Source organism: Sus scrofa, chromosome 1 (assembly GCF_054392235.1).
Source record: "Sus scrofa isolate SSC_HxYL_T2T_F1_AM1 chromosome 1, Sscrofa_HxYL_maternal_Yorkshire_Landrace_v2.0, whole genome shotgun sequence".
Lineage (NCBI taxonomy): Eukaryota > Metazoa > Chordata > Mammalia > Artiodactyla > Suidae > Sus > Sus scrofa.
The window spans coordinates 253,985,566-254,010,480 of record NC_139383.1 but is presented as its reverse complement, the minus strand read 5'-3'; the positions used below and the strand labels follow the sequence as shown (position 1 = coordinate 254,010,480).

Here is a 24,915-nt window from a genome sequence, read left to right as displayed (position 1 = left end):
TTTCTTTTCTTTCTTTCTTTCTTTCTTTCTTTCTTTCTTTCTTTCTTTCTTTTCTTTCATTGTAACTTACAACTGAAATGAACTTTGAGTAAAGCAATGAAGGACTCCATCTCTTTTTTGTTTGTTTGTTTTGTCTTTTTAGGACCGCACCTGCGGCATATGGTGGTTTCCAGGCTAGGGGTCGAACTGGAGCTACAGCTGCCCCCCTACAACACAGCCACAGCAACGCCAGATCGCCAGATCTTAGCCGCTGCTGCAAACCTACACCACAGCCCACCTACCTCCAAAATCTAACTCCACGTTCTGGGTCTCTGCCTGCGCCAACGCCAGCGCGTCCTCATGCGCCGCCTAGTGGCCACTTGGCCTGGCTTGGGGACCACGAAGAGAAGGCACAGCTCGCTATAGAATGCCTGGGCTCGGCGCGCTTGTCTCCTCCTGACTGCCGTGGCGCCCCAGTAGGTAGAGCGGCAGCCTCTCTCCCCAAAAGATCGCGACCTGACCCAGACAGGGTCCCTGACTCGTCCCGCACCCGGTCTGGACAAAGACTCCCCACTCGACCTCTCTGTCGTGAACAGTGTATCCTACGCCCTGCCGGCAGAGGCACCTCTGCCAACCCGCCCCGCCAGCATCTCCTGCAGGCGCCTGGCGAGGCAGCTTCTGGCCGGTCAAATCATCTGCTTCAATGTACTTTATTTTTATTTTTAAATGTGAATTAAGATAATTTTCTAAAAGAATGAATTTCTCTTATTTCAAACTAAAAAGCAGTATTGCACTTAATAAAACATGTAACAAAATTTTAGCCTTTTTGTGTAATAACCAACATATAAGAAGCTATTGAAAAGAACTATCACAATGTCTCATTACTGGTAAACTATATCATTTCTCTTAGGGTAGAATTTTTTCAACAGAAGAAAATCAACTGAAAACAATTAAAATTAGTAGTGGATGTCAAAAAGGAGATGAGTTATTAAAGAAAACTTTTCTATAATAAAATATATAGATTTTCTAATAGCATTAGTAAGTTAAAATATAATGAAAAAAATCTCCCACTTATACAAACAACAATAAAAGTTCTTAGGACAAAGTTAAGAACTACATAGAGTCAATTATCAAAAGAACTACAGAAATTTAGTGAATTTCAAAAATTAAGGTATGACTAGAGTGGCTTTTTTATGATGAATTTTAATAACACATCAGTTATTTCCTTATTTGTTTGTAAGTTTAGTGTAGTTTCCATCAGAATGCCAAATTGATTATTTCATGAAGCCAATTTAAAATTTGTTTTCAAGGAAAGAAATAACAGCATTTGCAGCAACATGGATGGACCTAGAAATTATCATGCTAAGTGAAGTTAGTCAAACAGCGAGACACTGACATCATATGCTATCACTTACACGTGGAATCTAAAAAAAAGGACACAATGAACTTCTTTGCAGAACAGATACTGACTCACAGACTTTGAAAAACTTACAGTTTCCAAACGAGAGAGCTTGGGGGGTGGGGGGATGGGCAGGAGGTTTGGGATGGAAAGGCTATAACTGGGTTGTGATGATCATAATACAACTAAAAATGTAATAAAATTCATTGAGCAATAAAAAATGTAAAAAAAATAGAATTTGTTTGGAAAATTAAAAGGTAAGAAGAGCCCAGAAATATTTGAAGATGATAGGGATCTATTCTCTTAGATGTTCAAATGTATCATAAAGCTACAATAATTAAAATGGTGTTGAGTGGTACAAGGATAAACAAAAATGCATTGATGCAAAAACAGAAAGCAGTACATTTGTGTGTGTGTGTGTGTGTTCATGGTGTGCATGCATCTACAGTTATGTATTATTCATTATTTTATGGGCAGCATTTCAAAAGAATGCTGAATTGTTCAATCATTATTGAGATAACTAATTAATGTAGTGGAACTCTGCATTATATCCAACAACTTCTGAATATCCTTCTGACATTTTAACTTTGTCTCACTATGTAGTAAGTCCTGCTTTCCCAAGAGAATTCATGAATCAGGCATATGACTTAAATTCTATACCTCTTCCCCACCATTGTCATCTAATGTGGAAGGGAGCCACATAGGATGCATATTCTGTCTGGCAAGTGTGATGTTGAAAGTGTTTGTTCCTTTGGAGCATTATGTCAGAGTTGCAGGTGTCCCACTAAGTCAGTTTTTTATGTCCTCCCTCCCTCCCTTGCAGGAACTATCCTGAGGTGTGGTCAGGTATTTATCCTGGATATGCTGCCCATGCCTGTCTTGTTCTTGGTTCTATAGCCTGCAAAGCCAAGTGCTCTGTTTTTCTCAGAGGTCTGTGTGTTACCCAAAATCCCTATGTTGAAATCCTAACCCTCAATGTGATGGTCTTAGGATGGGGGGGACTCTGGAAGGTGATTAGGTCATAAGAGTAAGGACTTCATGAATAGGATTAGTGCCCTTACAGGAAGAGACAGGAGAGAGTTTGCTTCTTTTATGCTGTCTGCCATGTGACAATGCAATGAAAAGATATTCATCTGAAAACCAGGAAGTGGGTCCTCATCTGACCTTGGATCCACCTGGATCTACTTTGATCTTGGACTTCCCAGCCTCCAGAACTGTGAGAAAAATAAATGCTTGTTGTTATTTAAGCCACTTAATCTATGCTATTTGTGTTATAGTAACCGAAGCTAAGGCAAGTAGAGTTTGTTATTTGCAATTTAACAATGTGCATACTCACAATTTACTGTTTTGGGAAAAATACATTTAAATTCCTGCCTCATATCATTCAGAAAAGTAAAATACATCTGGATTAAAGACTAAAATACTAAAAACCAAAATAAAAAACAAATATACATTAAAACACCAAAAACAAAAGCCCAAAGATAAACCTGAGAAGAAGTAGCCAAATTAATTACGATTAACTAAATAACCACAATGGTCCACTCCTTGGTATGGGCAGATCAAAAATGTCTCTGAATGAACTAGGAGGCAATGAGAAATGGAAACCTGGCTAGTTAAGCAATTTCGAAAAAATTATAAGATGAAATTAAACTGACTACTCAGGAGAAGAACTAAATATTCTGATTTCCCAGATCAGACAAGAATTTCTATCTGAGCCCTTCATAATGAGCACAGTCTATGATGTGCAATGGCTACAGAGTGAGTTACACAGAACTAAGTTTGATGACGACCCCCAGGCAAGTCAGATGGCATTACACCAAAATTACACTAACGCTATTTACCCAGAACAGTTGCAGCAGCAAAGGTGTAGGACTGGGTATATACAGTGCTGGTTCTCTGGTCCTCTGATATCGGCAAACTGGATGGACTGTGTATTCCTCAAAGAATCTTCTCCTTATGTTTCATTCAGGTGATATTTTGATAAATAATTATGGGACCTGAGCCCAAGTTTTTAGTCCTTTTTGTAGAATAAAGATCTCTTCTCCCTGAATATTAACCATCAAGGTAGGTGTGAGACACAGCCTCTCAGAGGCCAAGAGAGATCCAGGCTTCTTCCAGAAAATATACTGAAAATGAAGAAATGGCAAAACCAGAGTTACCAACTCTCTGACATATCCTGAATGCATACATTTAGCAAATTAGTGTTTTGAACACACACAAAGAATCACGGTGTGTCTAACTCATTAGGGGATAACATCTAAGGGGAGCTTGAGGTCTTTTTTGAATGTAAAGCTCAGCTCCTCCTAGCCTCTGGCATTGGTCCTGGTGAAAGTTTTAGAGATGCTCCTGTTTAGAAGACTAGCCTTTACTCAGCAGAGGACCACAGATGTGCAAGCCAATTAAGAAAATGTTTTATTCATTTTAAAAGGATGCCTGAAATGCCAAAAACATGCAGTCTGTATGTTAATGGCTATATAGTTTTAAAACTTGGCTAGACCCACTCCTTGGCCAAGATAAAAATCTCCTTGATACATACCTAATTTAAAACAATACTATCTCTGGATTTAACAAGCAAACATGGAGAAAGGGAGGTCATTCCGGTGTGGGTTGATTTTTTACATCCCAGTTTAAAGGAGGTGGAAGGGTTATTTAAAAAAATATATAAGGTAAGGTTCAGAATTGTCCTTATCTTCCCTTGCCTTTCTTCTTAGCATGACCAGCTAACAGGGCCACCATCTGTCCTGGTCATGTCTAGCTCAAGAAAATGAAATTACATCATCTGAGTATGAAGGAATATTTGTCTTTTGTTAATTCTTCTCTGATGTTTTCTGGTTCTGTTTCACTCCCACAGTCGCAGAGCAGAAGGGCGGGGTGGGGTGGGGGGACAGGTCCACGGGAGGGCTGCTCATCATCACAGCTTGGCACCCACCTTGGTCCTCGGCTCCACACCTAAAACAGGCACCGGAAGTTCCGTGTTGAGCAGGAAACTCTGAAGACCAACTCAGGTGAGTTCATCCGCTTTTCCCGTTCGTCCCCGACAGTCCCAGAGAGAGACGAGGAGGCTTACCACTCTCATGGCCCGCATCACACAACCTCGGAAGGAGGGTGCTTACCACTCTTGTGGCTCACACCACACAACCTCGGAATATACTTAAATGAGAAACCGAAATTGTGACGTAACACCAAAAGTGCCTTTATAGGCAAGTGGAACAAGGCAGAGGAAGCCTCAGGGTTTCTGAGCTATCACTAGCTCAGTACAGGACCCTGTCAATAAGATAAGGAAGCTGATTTGTTTGGAGGCACAGAGGTTTCAAGGTGAGTTGGAGGGTACTGCCTCAACTGGTAAAGTTAAAAAAAAAAAAAAAAAAAGATGCAGGCTTGAAAAGGCAATCTGTGAGAGGAGAAATGGGAGCGGAGAAGATTAGAACCTGCAGCATCCAACATCTCATGCGTGTTTCAGATGACTCTTAGGAATAGGGATGACTAATGTTTAATTTTAAATTGTTCTATGGCTGCCCTGTAATTCCTCTTCATCTCTGAAATCCTTTAGTTGTGTCTGCTGTTAACTTAATTAAACAGGGAGGACATGAGACACAGCTGGCTCTAATTCCTTGACACCTGTGTGAGCAACCAAACTCTAAGCCTGTAAGTGCTTCAAGGTTAAGAAATGGAAAGCTAAGGACAACCAACCACAAACAGCCAACTAGGCTTTCTGTGGTAGCCAATCAACAATTTCCTTAATTGGCTTCCACCTTTTCTCTGTAAAATTTTTTCCCAGCTCCCTTTTACAGAACGCATCTAAAAACTTGGTATTACTCAAATTCTTAAATTTTTAGTAGTCCTCAGTTTTTTTTAACACTACCAAAAGACTGCACAAGTGACTTGTTTGTCTGTTTTTGCTTTTTTGTGGAAGTCTAGTGAGGGAATGGAGTGTCCCATCTAGGTCACCAAGGTTTGGACAGGGCTAGTGCCCTGGGGCTGGAGGGATAACACGTGTGCTTGACTGAACTGATTCAGTAGAATGAGAAGATAGGAGCCAGAGTGACCTTAATTAGAGTCTGCCCCCCCCATCCCCACCCCAAGGGGGAGGCATTGGGCTATCTGGAGGTTATAGAATGGAAGTTTGAGCCAGTCATACCAGATCTAAAAAGGCAAGGAGAGCAGAGCTGAGATCTGAGTTATATGTACACCTGTTTGTGATCTTGCCTTCTTTTTCCGACAAGACCCGAAAGGGACTTTCACATTTGCAGAACCACTACAGGCAGCTAACCTCCTAAGTCTGAAATGAATGTGGGAGAAGGTATAAGGGGAAAGATCCTAGATCAGTGCCTTTGGGGTTTGGGGGGTGGGGGGAAGGACACTGGAAAAAGGACTGGCAAGTTCACCTGCACATATGTGAGCAAGAGTTCTAGCAAAAGGTTTTTCTCTGACCATGACATTCTAGAACATAATTATTTTTAATAAGTTACTGCCTTTTTTCTCCCAATTTTTTAATTGACAATTTTACATTTCTTCCTGGGATCAAATATCTATAGTCTCACTTGGCAAGCAGCCAAAGGCAAGCCAAAAAAAAAATAAAATAAAATAAAATTAGCTGCTAAAGAATGTAGGCCTGGGACAGGCAGCAGATTAAAAGAGAGTGAATGGTCCTCTTTTCCTCACCTCCAGGGGAGTGAGGGCATCTGCTGCCTGGTCACGATCTTTCGGCATGCATCCTCTGCTGGGTGCCAGTGATTGGGTGGAGACCTCTCTGGGATCCCTGCCACAGAGATAACTTGTTCCAGCCTATTATTTACACCTCCATCTGGCAGCCCAGCAGGGCCTGGCATGCCTAGAAGTCAGCTGTGTCACAGAAGACAGGCGTGCAGTGGCCGTGGGGCAGGCTAGTTGTGCATCTTGAATGGTGTGGCACAGGTGTGCTAATGAAGTCAGCTTTCAGCCACTTAGTCTACTTCTAGCTCTGGAAGCCTGGGTGCACGGCCTTCTCTCTATATTCATCTCATCTCCTTTATTCCCCTCTATGCTTTCCACAAATAATATTGACATTTTCTTCAATGTCCTCAAACCTACTTCAACCTCTCTCTGTATCTTTGAGTGGTTAAGTCATATTCTTCTTTGGTTCACATAATGGGTGAGAAAAGTAATGCTTCATCTGCAGCTCTCCACCACCCTCTAAGGAGGAGGGTACCTTTTCTTGGGTGTAGGTAGGAAACTTTTGAGAATGGCTTGGCATCCAGCTTCATTTTTTCCTGCATATTAAATGGAGAAAGCTTTTGAGAGTAGGTGTGAGGTGGAAGGATTCAGGATGAAGGACACAGAAGACGATGTGGTGGGGTGCTGTGGAAGCAAAAAATTGAAAATGACTTCTCTTTGGTGGCAGAGAAAGAAGGGAATTTGGAGAATGTGGAGAGAAAAAAGGGATGATGCTGATAGCAATACTTGCTATTTATTCTGAACTTAATTTTTGCCAGGCATCATACTTAACTCTTTATGTTCATTATTCAGTCCTATCCTCTATTTATGGCTGGACCTTCAGGAAAGGCAGAAGGTTGAGTTTGTAGGTGATTGGATTATTACCTGGGAGGCTGAGTGACCCCGTTCCTCATTTTGTGAGAGGACAGGTGACACCAAGATGGTCACTAAGCAGTTGACTGGTCTGCCATCTGCATAGTCATTGGCTCCCTGCCCCTCAGTGTCCGAGCCCTTTGGCTAGCTTTCCAGGAAAGTAAATTCTGGATCTGGTTAGCCTGGTACTCTTCATTCCTAAAGTGTGCTGAAGTGGGCTGAAACATACCCAAAGAGCACAGGAATAAGAAACAGGGTTTTAGAACCAACCAGTTTCTTTTATACACTCTAGTATGTTGAGAATCTCTAGTCAATAAGTAATCCATTTCACCAATACATCACCAAAGAAAAATTTTCTGTTGTCTAATTTACATTTCTTAAATTAGTGTTTTAAACCATTTATTTTGTTTTAGGACAACTGTGTATGTCAAAAACACGAATTTCAAGGGAAAAGGTTGCAGAATATCACAGCTAGAAGGGACCACTCCTTCACCATGCAGATGATAAATTCAAGGTCCCAGGAAGGCTTTAGAGTCACAGACCCTTATTTAAGTCCCTGCGCTGTTGCTTACTAGTGGTATAATACCTCTTTAGCTAGAGACAGGATCAACTCCCATCTGTCCAAAACAATGACTGCTCTGTAATGGATGTAGTCGGGATTAAATGAATTGTTCTACCCAAAAAGCCCAGAAAAGGCCATGTAAGAAGTGCTCAGTAGATGGCAGTGCCCTCCCTTGGGCCATGCCATCCAACTCTTCAGAGGCTAAGGCCAGAACCTTGTTTTCTGATTCTCATACATGTGTGTGTGTTTGTGGGTGCGTGCACGTGCGTGTATATGCTGCAGGAGCAGTATAATGTCTGCTTCCATGAAGTGACAATATTTTATTATATTTCATAATTCTATAGGGCTTTAGAGTTTTCCAAGCACTCATTTAGATCATATCATTCAAACATTGCAACAACATGGTAGATTAAGACTGGAGTGGTATCACTAGGTCCACTTCACACATCAGGGAATGTGTAAAGGTAGAATGTGGGAGAAATTGATTTCCTTCACTCCCATGACTAGCCAGGGGCACAACTAGACCACCAGGCAGGCCTCATATCTCCTCGTCTAGGGCTCTGTGTATTGGCACAAAAACCTTCACACCTAAAGGCTCAATGGGGTTGCCAAAGAGATAAGGAAGAGAGAAAGAGAAATATTATGCTTGAGGTCATAAATGACATAAGTAACCAACAAACCTGATTAGATAGTGAGAGAAAAATTGGACTTTGAGATGATTGAGCAAAAGGCCAAGAGAAAACACTGACAAAACAGTAAACAACCCCCCACGAGGGACTAGGGGAAAATGGGGGTGGTGGTCACTGCTGACTATATTGTACTCTTTCCTGTCAGATAAGTACTGACCACTCAGCAATTCTGAAATTCTCCAGCCCATTCTTCCCAGTTCACTCTGCCTCTGCAGCATCCTACCTGCACACACACATTTCCTCAAACAAGAAAAACCTCAAGTTCATTATCACATTTAAAGCTTCAATTTTACGCTCTAGTGTCAAGGGGGTGGCATTCTAAACCCTAGAATTTGGGTATCCTTAAATTTACTTGCCCTGGATACATGAACATACGAGGGACTCTTCCTAGAATACCCAGAATTCAGACTTAGTGATATAGAAAAAACATCACCACAAGGAGGTGGAAGGTGAGCCCTGACTCTTCCATTCCCACACCTGCAGCACCCAAGTGGCTCTTGCCCCCAGCTTCATTCTAAAAACGATTTACACCCTCCAATTCTGAGCTTTTTAAAAAACCTAGCATATGTCTGTCACAAACTGACATTTAATACTCTGGCTCTGTGAATATACCAAATATAATTGGATTGCATACTTTAAATCGGTGAATTGTATGGTATGTGAATTCAATTTCAATAAGGCTGTTACATTAATAAAGGGCCATAAAGGAAGGAAAAGCACAGTCTTGAAGAGCTGTGTATTCACCCTTGTTTATAGCGGTGTTATTCACAGTAGCCAAAAGGTGGAAGCAACCCGGGTGTCCATAGACTGATGAATGGATACACAAAATGTATACAATGTGTGTATATGTGTATATATATGTGTGTGTGTATGTATATAATATATCTGATGTGTATATCCACACATTGAAATATTATGCAGCCTTTAAAAAGAATATGGATGAAACTTGAGGGCATTATGCTAAGCCAGTTACAAAAATACAAGTACTGTATGATAGCACTTATATGAGACACTTAGAGTAGTAAAATTCAGAGACACAAAGTAGAAATACAGTTGCTAGGGGCTGGTGGAGGGTCAAGTGGAGAGTTGTTGTCTAATAGACAAAAAGGAGTCACTTTGCAAGATAAAAGGAATTCTGGAGGTTGGTGGCTCAACAACATGACTGTAATAAACATTACAGAATGGTACACTTAAAAATGGTTAAAATTGTACATTTTATGTAATGTGTATTTTACCACAGTTTATTGAAAGGGGAAGGGGGACCGTGGTTCATGTGTAGTATTTCAGGGCAGCTGCAGCCTGAATTCCTGTGAAATTCCAAATGAACAAATACAGAAGAGTTTTCAGAACTTTGTGTAATTGTAGAAGAAAGTAGTGGTCATATTCTGTCTCTTAATAATTTCAAAGTTCTCAGGAATAAGAATTATAGGGCAGTTACTCCAGGCTCTTGTGATATTGATGGAAAAGCATTCATACATTTATTGATTCATTTATTCACAAAAATGGATTCTATGCCTACAGTGCTTTAGGCATGGTGCTGGGGAGACAGCGGTGTGGTGTCACTGCCTCCACACACATAGGGCATAGATTCTCCAGTCCGATGGGCTGAATCAATTGGTATGGAATTTGACTTGGACATATAAACATCCAGAATATATAGACTTTTCACTCATGCGTTTCATAGAATCTTCATGAACACTGCAATAAAAGCCACCACCACAATTCTCTCTTGGCACTTTTGTATCCATTTTCATATTTTGATTTGGTTCTGATGTCAACTCTCTCCTCCCACTTCTTAGATTATAAGTTTCTTGAGAAGAGGCCAGTTCATCTGGTATTGTCTGTAAAAGCATATCCTCTACAAAATCTCCCTGTAGCTACCAAAGTACCCTACACATGAATCTCAACAACAATTTTGTGAACTATGCTGAGATAACTCTGGCCCTGTCTCTGTGACCAAAATAATGACAATTGGTGTCAGGGTCCTGAAACCATCCCAGCCATGAAAGCCTGTTTTGGTACAGTAGGGAAATATCTGTCCCACAAATTTAAAAGATGTTTTTAAAGTCATGTTTACCCATCCGTGGTTCTTACTTGCATTGTGTAGATGTGGCCCCTTTTTATGAAAGTTCTTTCTCTATGGATTATTAATCCTACAGTGAGTATAACTTTATAATACATGAGATTTATTTGCAGGTACAAGTTTGTGGAATCAGTTCTCATACTATACATGAATACTTTTAACTCATGTAAATATCATATTCAGACTGGAAGTATCTAGAGTGGGGCAGGGAGTGGAGAATAAATGAGGTTTATTGGAGGTTTTGACAGTAATGGTCATGAATGATACCATCTTATTATTGCCTATGAGAAGAGTCTACAATTGGAGGCCTCTAAATCAGAATTATACATTCAGGTCCAGCTATTTAATGAAAACTTACTCTGTAGTAAATCCTTTGTCATATGCTATTTCATTTATCTTCATAATCAGTTTCTGATGGAGGCATTACTGTCCATTTTATAGATGGTGAAACTGAGACCTAAAGAGGTTGGGGAATTCCACAATGTTTCACAGCCTCCAGGTCTGCGTATCATGATCTCAATTTTGAACATTTTACTGAGGTAAGAAACTTTTTACAAACTGCAAGCAGTCTGTGTTGCTCAGGAGTTGCTGTTTTTCTAAGGTTCAATAAGCCCTACCCTTGCTTTTCTGAACTTTGAGTTTCAGATGCACATCAGACCTCGGAGATGGCCAAATGCTGATGCCACGGGAGCAGCAGCAGGTGGCATCATTCAGGAAGCAGGCATACTCAAACTCCTCCGACATGCCTGGCCAATCTGCTGTTCACGTGAAACGATGCTTGGCAAGATCAGGGCCATCTAGGTCTGCCAACACAAGTCATTCTTCCCTGGTTAATGCAGGTTTAATGTCCAAGGTTATAAACTGCTGAGAGCTGGAGAGGAAAAGAGCAAATCTCTGCAGTTTGAGGTCACCAAAAACGTAAGCAGCTCTGCTTTTGAGCCCTGACTTGGAGTGAGACAGGCTCTTCCTGTACCTTTCCTGTGAATTAGGCAAGATACTTAACCTCTCTGAACCAGAGTTCCCTTATCCAGAAAATGGGCTAATAAACCTTTCCTTGTAGAGGTGCTGAGATTGGAAATCATTTATACAAAGAACCAGATGCACCAAAGAACTTCGAAAAAGAGCTGTGATTATTGTTATTCTTATAGTAAAAATCAGTACTAGTAGCCTAAGTAAAATTATCTCAACCATGCATTTTCAACAGGTGGAATGTTTCAGTCATGGTTCTGACCACCCCAGCCCTGACGCAGAACAATTGTCAATAACCCCATTCTTCTATCACCATCCACCTCTTCTTCTTCCTTTATCCTTTGACTAAAATCAGATTTGATAAAACCTCACATGTCCTCAGATCACATCATCTTGATCTTATGAATCGCGTGCCAGGTGCTTGAATGAGCACCAGATGCGAAACCAGAAAGTGTGCCTTGGGAGGGAGACGGAGTTGAGAAAGCTGATGGGAACTTGGTCTGGTGCTCAGTTATCCTTAGGACAGGCTTGGCCAAACATCCCTAGACAACTGAGCCTCAATTTTGTGTTTTAAATATTTCAGTCTCCTTCAATATCACATTCAATTTCCAACATTCTTCACTTTTAGAAACCGTCTGAGCCTAAATTCTTAGACAACTCAGTTGACCACTGTGTTTTTCTTCATTTTTATTGATATTTCATTCATTATAGTGTTACACTCTGTACCATAGAGCACTTTGATTTTTTAGGTTTTTTGCTCATATTTTATGTTATTCCAAAGGAATATGTTCCTGAAAATGTATGCTTTCCTGTGATCATAGATATTCCATTATTTTTAGATTTCCCTATAAATTGTATTTGCCTCTTTCGTTATTTGCCTTGGGAAACATACACAATTTTTTTTTTTTTTTTTGCCTTCTCTTGAATTAGATTTTTGTTTAATTCTCAGAGAGGAAAAAAAAAAAAAAAACCTGTAGAATGAACTTGTACCCAGACAGTGCTGTAACTATGGAAGCTGATTGCTTACATCAATCACTTTGAGGTTTTTTCTAGTTTTCATCACCTTTAAAGACAATAAGGTACAGATTGAGAGAGAATGAGACTAGATTAAAAGACAGCGTATTCTGGCATTAAAAATATCAGGGAACCCAACATGGTTTCGGGGGACTGGGCAGGACCTTTGAATGCCTGCTGTATGCAGGCACTTTACAGAATCATTTGGTGCTCTGTTGACGTTCAGACCCCACTTTACAGAGGAGGAAATTAAGGCTTAAAGAAGTAACAAATCCCTGACCAAGGTCATGTATGTAGTAGGTGCTGGAGCTAAGCTGACACGCTTCCCAGTCTTCCTTGGTGGGCTCCAGAGCCTGGTCATTCATTCACTGCGTGACTGAAGGGAATCCCCCAGTCCTCTTGGTCTCTGCGTCCTCTCCTGTGCCATGAAGAGTCTGGATTAAGAACTACAAGGTCTACACACGTCCCTTACAGCTTTAACATTCTGTGAGTACAAACAATGTGTGAGCACGATTGGAAGGATTGGCGGTTTATGAGCCAATCAGAGTTATTAGTTAAACACCTCCCTACCAGACTAAGGTGAGAAGGGGAGGGTAAAGGTTTTTTTTTTTTTTTTTTTTTTTTAAAAAAAAAAAGCTCTGATGAGTAGCCTATAAAAACTGCGTGTTGCCCAAGATTCATCCTATTTGGCAGCTGCTGCCTTATCCACAGCTTCTGAGATCTAGGAGGACTCTCCTTTCCCAAACTGTAAGTAGAACTTCGTTGTCTACCAGAACTGCACCAGGACTGAGGGCTTAGTGATAGCACTAAGCACAGAGAGGGGAATGTTTGCTTTCATTTTCAGGAAAAACTTGATAGTGTCTGAAAATGTGATGATCTGCTGAAGTGAGTGTTTTATCTCTAACTCCCCTGCCTCTTTGGTAGCAAAATGCTCATGAATAATGCCATTTACCAGTGTTACCTTTATGAGGGCTCTTCTGAGTCTTTGGCTTAGGGAGAACAGCTTGCATACTCCTATCTGGTTATGTTCTAATCAGTGTTTAAGATTCTTTTTCATTCTTACTCTCCCCATAACAACTGCTTATTCCTATGAGAATGTACATATGTAGCACCTTAGGTCATTTTCTTCATACTCTTCTACCAGCACTGAAGTTTCTTTGTCCTAGAAATGAACTCCTGGCCTTTTTGCCCTTTGTATCCACTCACTGCTTAAATGAGAAAATGGAACAGACAACACATGGCATCCTTATCATTTGATTATTAATTGTCAAACCTTTACCTGTTTTGATACTTTCTATAACATTTCCCACTCTGAAGATCCTACAGCTTAAGATATTTGGAATCAAAGGCTGCTGATGTATTTTGGTGCATTTGTTCTACTATCAGAAGAATAGGCAAATTGTGAGGATATGTTGTCTTTAAAATAAACTTCTGTTTAAATAATTACCCAGGTTCCATGAGCCAATGTGGATCCAGCAGGGGCTCCAGCTCTGCCACCACCATCACTTTAGCCAAAGCACATCTGGGGACCACCCAGGCCCAAGCTAGATCTGAGGTTCTGGGGTAGAGAATGGAGTGTAGTTGCTGTAAACCTAGGAGTTCCTTTGGGTTACATGCCAGTTTTGAGGAAAGAGCAACACTCAAGTCTCTTTCTGAGCTGCTTCATGTATATTCAAAGGTACCAGGGATGAGGCTGTTCTAGATTATCTCATTGCACTTGTTACCATAGCACTGGATGCATAACAAAACTGTGGGAATCTTCCTGCATATCTATGTAAAAGTGCTGTGAAATGCCCTACAGTCATAGGCTTTCAATGAATAAGTCCCTCAGGTCTTCTTGAAAATCCATCTGCCTTGTGTGTGGAGAAGCAACTGGATTCTCTACTTCCTTATATTTCTCCAGGAGATAAAATAGTGATTGTTTTACAAATTATCTTTTCACAGAACCTCTTCAAAGAAGGCAGAAAGAACTATACTGTAGGGTTTCATCTGTTATTCTGCTGAAGAAAGACTAGAAAAAAGAATTCTAAGTTATAAACCAGTAGGATGTGATTTACAATTCTAAAATATCACAACTTAGAAGGGGCATCAGACATTCTTCTAGGGCCTCAATTTGCTCATCTCTAAAGTTATCAGAATTGATACAGATATCTTTGAGTCTACTTGTAGCTCTGTTTTTCTGTCTTCATATATGTTCATACTCATATCCTTCTCCCAGATTTGCACATATATTACCTTTAATATATTATGTATCATCAATAATTTAATGTATAAACTTATTCACTGAGAAATCAAACATTACAAAAATCCATAAAGAGAAATGTGAGAATCACCCCACTCCATTCCATTTCCCAGAAGCAACCCCAGTGTGGTTATTCTTTGCTTATATGAACCCACACACAATATGTGTGTATACCAATTTTTTTTTAACTTAAAAAAGAGTTATATTATGTATTACACACTTTTCTGAAACTTTCTTTTTTTATCTTAATAATACAGTATGAACAACTTCAAATCATAGTTTTAAAAAGTTGTCTTGAGACCTCAGTAAGCAGAAGCTTAGGGCCACAGAAATCATTCTCTATCATTACCCACTCCCAGATGGCCTCCTGTCTTTCAGGGGTGAACATTGGCCTGTGACCCTGTTTTATGATTAACAGAGAAGCAACATTTGTGCTGATGTGGTACAGAACTTTAACCCCTCTGTAGAAGTTTAACTTCCCATAAACAGCCTTGTTCGATTTGACCTTTTCTCTGCTTTTTTCTGGTTGAGCCAGCACACTGGTTGAGTTTTTTCTGGTTAAGGCAGCACACTGAGACTAAAGAAAATACCTTGATAGTAAGCAAAAATGTGGAAGTCCCTTAGGCAATTTTAAAATTTAATTTTAAAAATTGAAAAAGAGAAATACCTCACATTTTCATAATGCATTATAAAGCATCTTCATGTTTATCATGTGATTCAACACATGTATTTTGAGCAGCTACAATGAGTAGCATACTAACATTTTATTCACATTGGTCACATTTGATCCATTTGGCAATTAAACAACCAGAGCAGATTTCATGATTCTTTAATCCATAGTAAACTAAGACTCGGAGAAGTTACCAACTTGCTTATGATTCCTGTGAGGAAGAGGAAGAGCTGGTCCTTGAACTCAGGCCTGTCTGGTCTACTTCTATGTGACTCAGATATTTATGAATTGGTAAAGTGTGGGTATGATCCACAGCCCAAGGATTTGGGGTACTCTGGGGGTGTCATCAAGGACATTAGAGTCATCCAAAGACCAATTCCTTTGGCCAATCTCACTCTTTTCCTTGAAAGAAGGAGTACTTACCCTTATCACAGATTTGTGCCTTATTAGCTATTTGTCCCTTATTAGCTATTTGTCCTTGGGAAAATAAACTCTTATATTCTTTTCTTTTCTATTATATGGCAGGGCACGGATTGGGGAGGGAGGAAGCCCAGTTGCCTTTTGAGATTATTGTGAGAAATAAATTTTATAGTGTATGTAAAGCAGTTAGCAGAGTACTTGGCAATAAGTGATCATTTGCTACTATTGGGCTATGTTTTCCTTTTGTTTCATTAAGGAAACATCTTTATTTTTTGGTAGTCTTCAACTTCTTTGTGCAAATATCTAACCTGAGACAGAAAATTGGCACTTGAGCTTGAAGGTTACCAATCTCAGGTTGGCTTTTATCTGCCATGGCGATCTGGAAATTAGGTCCAAAGCTAACAGTTCCTGACTGCAATTTAGGAACTAATATATAAACAGAGGAAACACTGTCTTCAGGTGGGTGGGATGTGAGGGACCTTGGAAAATTATCTCCTTTAGAGATCATTGCCCACTAGCCTGTTTTGGTACTCCAGTGACAGAACTGTGGTTCCATTCCTTGGGGCTAAGTGAGAGTAGCCACAGTAAGAGGGCCATCCATTATACCTTCTCAGGGATTAGTTCAGTATCCATTGACGTCTCATCTCAAAGGACAGAATACTGAGAGCCTGCCTTGAGAGGATGCAGAATATGTGAAGAGATTGATTTGGCATGAGAAACAGAACTGGGTGGGAACTCTGCCTCGTCCTAGCTGGGACCTTGGCAAGCCATTAACTTCTTCAAGTCTTAGCTAGTTCATTAATTAATGAAGATAAGAGCTGTTCTGGTTACCTCTTTGGTTAGTGAATCAAATGAGAACTGAGGAATCCCTTATCTTCCAGGAAGTAGAAAGCAGACACAGGGGATCTACCCTGAATGTGAGTATATGAAAGGAGAGGAGACTGGGGAAAGGAGGAGGCCACAGGATTGGATAGGAAATTGCTCGAGATAAACTTCACTACCATTTTTTTCTTTGATAATCCAACCTATGTGAAACCATGCTTTCTGATGTCTGAGATGAGAGCCCTGTAAGCATGCATCTTCAGGATGAGCCCAATGCGGCAACCACCCAGGGGAAATGATCCCATTCAGATGAGGAGGTTGCTTTGGTAGGGGATCTTGGAGCCAGAGTCTTTCTCTGCTAAAGCAGTGAAACTGAGAATTACTGGAGCAGGAATCAACATATGACATATGGCATCCTTAAAACTATAGAACCTCTATCCCAGAGGCATTTATGGAAAAATCTCCCCATCTGCCCCAAATGGTCTCATAGGTGGTTGAATTTAAGAAAAAGGTGACATACTTCACCCTCCCTCTATGTCCCAAAGCTGAAGGGAGGTTAAATTTAAGACCAAGTAATGGTTTTTCCTCCCAAATCCTCTGAGGGCTGAATATTCTAGTGGGATTATATGCTTATAGAGCAAAGTGAGGAATGGCCACAGAGGCTGAAAGTCTCACTGTTCTGGCCTCTAGCCATCTAGAGCACCTGATGACCAGGAATCCACAGATCAGAGAAATAGTCAATTACTGTTCTGCCTTCTATTTGTAAGATTGAAGTGGATCACGTATTAGCTGGTTCAGTCTCAGGATCAGTGATCCTGATGCTTTCCTGGAAGGCATTCTGTTTAGGGTCACCATGAAATTTGGCATTCCACCTTCATCCGTTATGGCTAATTGCAACTACTTAGGTCCAGGGGAAGATAAAAGAAAACAGACCTCATTTGTTTAACCAGTTGTGGAAACAGGCCAGAAATGTCAGAGGGGCCTGTGGGGCTTTTCTGCACACCTGCTGTCTTGGTCATGAATCCATGTGAGTGATACCACCATTCTGTTCATAACTGACTCTCCTGCATTCTTTTCAGACTTATCACCATGGCCCATCAATTTCCAGCTCTCACCCCAGAACAGAGGAAGGAGCTCTCAGAAATTGCCCAGCGCATTGTTGCCAATGGGAAGGGGATTCTGGCTGCAGATGAGTCTGTGGGTAAGTGCTGGAGGCATCACACAATGAGTATACTTTTGCCTCTACACTTAGCAAAGCCAACTTGATAATTGTATTCTCTTTCCTCTCAAAGGAAGTAAAGGTTTATATGTAGAGGAGTGGGAGCAGAATATTCAGTAAGCATAGACCTTTTGAGTATTGTCACTCTAGAAGGCAGATTTCTGAAAACCAAGTGAACAGGCTCAGGCCTTCCATTTTAAGGCCTCTCGCCGGGGATCATTTGAATCCAAGTGGTAATAAGGCCAGGAGGTCAGTAAGCAGGATGAGGCCCCCGCTGCCCCTGAGATGTCACTATAAAGCCAGCCGAGGCAAGGGCAGGGAGAGAAGGGAAGTGTCCATATCGGGAACAGGGAAGAGCTTGTGGCTGAGAGCAGCTCAGAATGGCACAAAGGAAAGCTGCGGTAGGACACCACAGCCCACCATATAACAATAGAAGCCAGAGAAGTCAGGACCCTTCCCCCCTGCTTCCACTGTCTGCACATCCAGTCAGATCAGGGCTGGACCAGGGGAGAGCTAGACCTGCCTGAGGGCCTTACAGCCCCACTTGGATACCATGATGGCTCCCACCCTGACCCTGACACGTCCAGCTCATGTACTTCCTCACCAGCATCCTGACATCCTGACATCCTTTCTCTGGGGAGACAAAAAAAGAAGCAGGGGCTCTGACAATCTGGGTGAAACAGCGTTGCCGTCCATGCTGGTGAGGTCACTGGCTGGTGTAGGGGAGAGTGGCAGGGAAACCCTGGCTCCTTATGTTGCCTTCTCCCCCTCCTCACCCCCACCCACATAGGCACCATGGGGAACCGCCTGCAAAGGATCAAGGTGGAGAACACAGAAGAGAACCGCCGGCAGTTCCGAGAAATCCTCTTCACTGTGGACAACTCCATCAACCAGAGCATCGGGGGTGTGATCCTTTTCCATGAGACTCTCTACCAGAAGGACAGCCAGGGAAAGCTGTTCAGAGACATCCTCAAGGAAAAGGGGATCGTGCTGGGAATCAAGGTGAATACATTTTGCTTCAGCCTCACTGCAGCCACACTCCCAGCACAGTGGCCTGGGCAGGACCAGTGCTCGGAACATTCTCATCGAGTTGCTGTTCTCACTCCTTTCCCTCATCACCTTCCCACTGAGGACCAGATCCTCTTCTAGACTCTTCCGATACCCACTTCTCTCAACCATTTCTCTACAAGGTATTAATCTCTTTGTATCTCAATTTCCTCTTTTCTTTTCTTTTTTTTTTTTCTTTTGTCTTTGTAGGGCTGTACTCATGGCATATGGAGGTTCCCAGGCTAGGGGTCAAACAGGAGCTGTAGACGGTGGCCTACGCCACAGCCACAGCAACGTGGGATCCAAGCCATGTCTGTGACCCGCACCACAGCTCAAGGCCAGGGATCGAGCCTGAGTACTCATGGATACTAGTTGGATTCGTTAACTGCTGAGCCACGACAGAAATTCCAAGTTTCTCATTTCTAAAATGGAAGTGATAGCACCTACCTCATTAGGTTCTTATAAGGATGTCATGAGCTTTAAAAACAGTTCCTGTCATGTCATTATTATTTAGTCTGTGATAGCTATTATGGTTAAAGCACTTACTGTTCTGCTGTAATTAAGTCTTTCAAAACTGCGTGAACTTCTCAAGAGTGATTCTTAGTACTTGTTGAGCGCTTACATCTCCAAGCACTTGTTCACTCCTCTTCACAACCTCTGGAAGTAGACTCAGTTATTATCCCTATTTTAGAGATGAGGTGAGAAAACAGAATTACAAGGAAGGCAAAATTGGAGCCAGTTCAAGCCCAGACTGTCCGCCTCTTAGCATCTGCTGTGTTGAGAGTAAAGGCTGCATCCTTATTCTTTTTATCTCCTATAATAGCTTGGTATCTCCTATAATAGCACTTGGTATGTATGTACAGGTACTTAATAAATGTCTCTTGAATACATAAATAAATAATTTAAGGGAAGCCACTTTTATACTGACCCTCTGTATCCCATATCCTATCAGATCATTTACTTCCCAAGCTCCAGGCCTGTGCTTTCCATACTGTCCATCCTCTTAGGGTTGACACTCCTGCATTGTTCCTTCTAGGTAACTCCTTTTTCTTTGGACTGAATTGTGTCCCCTCAATGTCTAATACACCTTCCTAATTCAACTCCTTGGTTTGTGAAAGATGAGAACTATTAGCACCAGGGGCTCTGCTTGTATTTTACTAAGACAACTGACACCTGCTAATTACTTGTTAATTATTTATATTCACAGTTAGACCAAGGAGGAGCTCCCCTTGCAGGAACAAACAAAGAAACTACCATTCAAGGTAAGGAGATTGCCCACTGATATGAATCATGCTAATATATGCCAGAAATGAAGGCAAGCAAAGAAGTGAGTGAGAGAAAACAAAATATGAATATCATACTGGTTTTAGAGTCACACACCTGTTCTGTGATCCCAGCTCCTCTGTTTAATAACTGTCTGTCCTCAGGCTAGTGACTTAAATGTTCTGAGTATTTGCTAAAATGAGATAATAATATCTACTTTGCAGAATAATAGTATGGATTAAATTAGACAATATATATAAAGTACTTACCACAATACTTTGCACAGAGAAGATACTCTGTACCTCTGAGTATTATTTTAGAGAAAAATTCAGCAACAGTAGAGAGGCAAGATCCCAAGCTATGGCATCAGTCACACTTGGGTTTAAATCCTGTTTCCATCACTTACTACTTAGATAATTTTGCAAGGTATATCACTGCCCAAGTAGACAAGTATAAACCATAGCATGGGTTAGCTAAGCCGAATTTGAATCCCAGCTCTATTACTCTTGGGCTATGCAGACATGGTGAAATCACTTACCCTCTTGGAGTCTCAGTTTCCGAATCTGTAAAATGAGTATACAACCATGAAAGTTGTAGGATACAACTATTAGGTTGTGATAGTACAACAGTTATTGGGGTTGTTATGATAATGAAATGAAATTAGATGTGCAAAATGCCTAGAATCATGCTTGGCATGTAGTAAGTACAAAATAAATATTACTTACCTTTATTCTTCTTACAAAGTATCCAGCATGTACATCAAAACCATATTTATTAAACTCAGGTCTTTTGGCTCACTATTGGGAGCCAAAATTTTTGCCTGGATGTTTTTGCCCTGGATGTTTTGGGTCCTCAAGCTCTGTGACTGAAAGCTAAGCCAAGGGTAAACTCCTTCAGTTTATCAGTCCCGGAGATCCGGGAATGAGGGACAAATAAGCCTTTCTCTCTCTTGTGACTTGCAGGGCTTGATGGCCTTTCTGAACGCTGTGCTCAGTATAAGAAAGATGGTGTTGACTTTGGGAAGTGGCGTGCGGTGCTGAGAATTGACAAGCAGTGTCCATCCCACCTTGCTATCCAGGAAAACGCCAATGCCCTGGCCCGCTATGCCAGCATCTGTCAGCAGGTGCTCTTCCTTCCCCCTGCGCTAAAAAGCAGAAGGCTTTCTTCAGAGTCCATCTTTCTAATTTTGCAGTAACTGCCTATGATCCCTCCTCTTCTCTCAGCAGTATATCTTGAGGGCATTTTTCACGACTTAAGCTTTGTGTGATGGGGAAATATTTGGTTCCACTAGCCAGCTATGAGTTCAAAAGGCAAATACCATCAACTGCAGCTCTTTGCCGTAGCACTGTAAGCCAAGTCTTAAAAGCAACAGGCTCTTGAGGCCAGGGCATTTGCTCGTCGATGCCTAATCATGTCCAAGGACATGATCCTTTTAAGTCCCTAGCTCAAAGGGGCAGCTCTGATCTATTACCAATACAAATAATTTCTTAGAGGATGGTAGCTTGATGCTAAACACTGTTTCAATTTATTAATTAACCCATACAAGAGGCATATTTATGGGTGATTTAAGCCTGACTGCCCTAAAAGGATGATAGGTAGGTTCTGAGGTGGCTAGAATCATCTCTAGAATAAGATATATAAATTAAAAGTTTGCATTTATTTTATCGCATTTCCAGGAAAGCTTTTTTTCCCCTCACTCTTCTTTTCTGGGTAAGCCACAAATGCTCACTAGACATCCCATTAAATTTCTTTTCATTGCCTTTAAGTCACCTATATATTTCTCCGTAAGGGCTTTAATTTTATATCAGTTCCAACTTTTAAATATCTTTTTAAAGAAAAGATCCCAGTGAGCAGAGCTTCATTCTCTCCCCTTCTTTTTCCTTCTTAGAATGGGCTGGTACCCATTGTTGAACCAGAGGTAATTCCTGATGGAGACCATGACATGGAACACTGCCAGTATGTTACTGAGAAGGTAAGTCTTCAATATAAAGGGCCAAATGCCCATTGAAAAATCTGTTTTTAAGTAACAGTTGTTACTTAACATATATCATGTTGCATATGAAGTATTCTGCAGTTATAATTATTATGTAGCATTGAGGAGGTATGGAGGTATTATCAAACCTTCCACATTTTTTGGTGGAAGAAGCACAGCATCTGCATTATCAAGACTAGGGTTTGAGCATCCATGTTCCCAGGGGTGGGACCTGGAACAAGTCATATGTATATCTTTTTGTACCTGAGTTCAAGAAATTTTAGAATAAAATGAGGCTCCCATGAGAAAATGTAATTAGAAATTTTTTTCCTCCTGTGACTTTCTAAATTAGCCACAGTATATCTGGAGATGGAGAATGGAAGCCAATTTAGGTGGCCCCAGCTAACTAAATCAAGGAAGGCTCACTTCACCAAAGGGACTATTGGGAAAGAAAAAGGACCTTTAGGAACTAGATCTATGCCAGTAGTCTATGCATTGAGTGGTTAGAGGAAGGACAGTGGAGACAGGCCAACTTGGCTGTGCTCAGTAGCTGTGGTTTGCATTGAATTACCCTGACTAGGTCTAGGGGCTGGTTCAGAAGCTTTGGCCAAGCAACACATGGGAATTCCTTCATCCTGCTTCTCTGGCAGTGTACAAATGTTAAGGTTAGGTGATTCTATGGCTGGCTCTGGATTTCACTTTTGGGATTTCTTGTCCTTCAGGTCCTGGCTGCTGTCTACAAGGCTCTGAATGACCATCATGTTTATTTGGAGGGCACTCTGTTGAAGCCCAACATGGTGACTGCTGGACATGCCTGCACCAAGAAGTATACTCCAGAGCAAGTGGCAATGGCCACCGTCACAGCCCTGTACCGTACTGTTCCTGCAGCTGTTCCTGGTAAGCTTTTCTTTCTTCTATAACTTGAGGTCTTAGTCCTTACGCTTTGAAGGAGTGCCATAAGAATTTGCATTAGTCTGGGAGTCTGCTTTTATCCATGAAACACACCTCTGCCACCTCACAGGCAGCCAGCACCTCCTCTCAAATTCCGTGATATCATGTATCTTGAGTCTGTCCAAATGCACACAGTCCACTGGTTTCCTCAACACTTCACTGCCTTCTTATTTACTAAAGCCCTTCTCTCCTTAGCCCAACTAGCCTCAGCAAAGGCAAACTGATTTCTCCAACCAAGTCCTATGCAAATCAAGTGGAGAAAAGATTGAGACATTACATTTTTTTTTAAAGTCTCCTTGCTTGCTTTTTCAAGCGGGGTACATAGCTGGGACTAGTAGATTGGAATGGCTTCTCTCCTTCCAGGCATCTGCTTTTTATCCGGTGGCATGAGTGAAGAAGATGCTACTCTCAACCTCAATGCTATCAACCTTTGTCCTCTACCAAAGCCCTGGAAACTAAGTTTCTCTTATGGACGGGCCCTGCAGGCCAGTGCACTGGCTGCCTGGGGTGGCAAGGCTGCAAACAAGAAGGCAACCCAGGAGGCTTTTATGAAGCGGGCTCTGGTAAGAAACTACTACCTATTATCTACTCGATCAAGTGGATCCTTGGGGTCCGGCTCTCATTGCTTTCTTCAGGCCATGAAGTATCTCCAGAGTGTCTTCTAGGCATTTGAAAATGTAGCATTACAGCTTAGTAGGAAGGTTGATGCTGGAAAGAGTTTTGAATTATCCACATTGGGAATATAAATGATGATGCTAGTTTAAAGGACAATTTCCACAGAGCTACTTTAGAGGGAAGATGAGAGGGCCAAGAAATGAACCTGGGACACCTTTCATTTTGGAAAGATGAAGAAGAGAAGTCACCGAGACAAGTAGCAATAGTATATTAAGATGAACGAAAGATTCTGGGAACAAACAGAATCAGGTTTCAAGAGGTCAGTTATAACATGCTACAAAGAGGTTAAAAATAAGGACAGAGAAGAGGCTGTTATTGGTGTGAGGGGCATAACAGTGACCCTCAACAAAACAGGTTCAGTATAGGAAACATATCTATTCAAGATGTGCGTCAGGAAAAGACCCAGAAAGGTTACCAGGAGAAATGAGGACAAAAAAGTCTCATTCACTGAGTACAATCCTTTTTGAATACCTACTGTGAGCCAAGGACTGGGGTGAACAAAGCAGACACAGCCACTGCCTCAGGAAGCTTAACATTTAGCCAAATAGGAGAGAGCTTGGCATGTTTAAAACAGAAGGAGCCAGAGGAGACACTAAAGATTAGGAGAGGACAAAAAAAGGAAACAGGACTGCATGAGACTAAATATTAAATACAAGTGGCAGAATTGGTCACAGAAAGGAGGGAAGAGATAGAAAAAAAGAAACAGAATGGGTTTGAAATCAGGTCTGTAGAGACAGAGAGATGCTGTGGTTGATCACTGATTATAGGTGAGCGCATCTGTTGAGAGTGATAAGGTGATGGAGATTTCAGTCTTTACAGGGAGGAACTTGGAATAGCTGTTGGAGTAGTTTGCTAGGAAATTGACCAAAGCTTATGGCCAAGCATCAAGCAAGGTGCAGCTGAAATGAGAGTGAGTTCGTGGTACATTAACTTAGATCCTAAATTTTCCTAACAGCTCTCTTAAGCATGCAGGAAGATTCATATCAACCTTAATGGGAAAGAGCAGAGTTGAAAAGTAAAAGTTTAATAGGAAGCTGGAAGAATACTAGATTTGAGCGGTAGCCTTATTCAGCTTGCTGGTGACAGAGGAGCCTGGAAAGGAATCAGGTATAGGCAGAAGTCTGATGATGAGGCACTAAAGGAAAGGAAGGCCCAAGAGAAGCTAAAGAAATCATCTCAGAGGCCTAAGAGAGATGTGAGATTTTAGAGATAATGCTTTTGTGATGATGGTGGATATGGCTGTGTTGGTTTGGGGCTGATGAGGTGGGACAGTATAGCTAATATGCGGAGGAATTGTTAAAAGTAAGATTCAGAAGGGCCATCCACACAAAAGAAGAGATGCTGAGTTTATCCTCTGGAACCGTGGTGTCCAAG

General features: G+C 41.3%; 1 protein-coding gene across 2 annotated transcripts in view; it reads left to right on the top strand.

Annotated features, from left to right (window-relative positions):
• The window catches only part of ALDOB (aldolase, fructose-bisphosphate B), a 61,505-nt gene that overhangs the window by 34,982 nt on the left and 1,608 nt on the right, over positions 1-24,915 (top strand). Inside the window, exons 1-8 of one of the 2 annotated variants that reach the window (XM_021066854.2) lie at positions 12,861-13,007; positions 17,494-17,615; positions 18,424-18,635; positions 19,888-19,942; positions 20,906-21,066; positions 21,832-21,915; positions 22,638-22,812; positions 23,230-23,429. In XM_021066854.2, the coding sequence (XP_020922513.1) occupies positions 17,504-17,615; positions 18,424-18,635; positions 19,888-19,942; positions 20,906-21,066; positions 21,832-21,915; positions 22,638-22,812; positions 23,230-23,429 (999 nt within the window). In that variant the 5' untranslated portion in view covers positions 12,861-13,007; positions 17,494-17,503. Of the gene's footprint in view, positions 1-12,860; positions 13,008-17,493; positions 17,616-18,423; positions 18,636-19,887; positions 19,943-20,905; positions 21,067-21,831; positions 21,916-22,637; positions 22,813-23,229; positions 23,430-24,915 lie in introns of those variants that run through there. The other variant, XM_084991506.1, reaches the window with a different exon arrangement.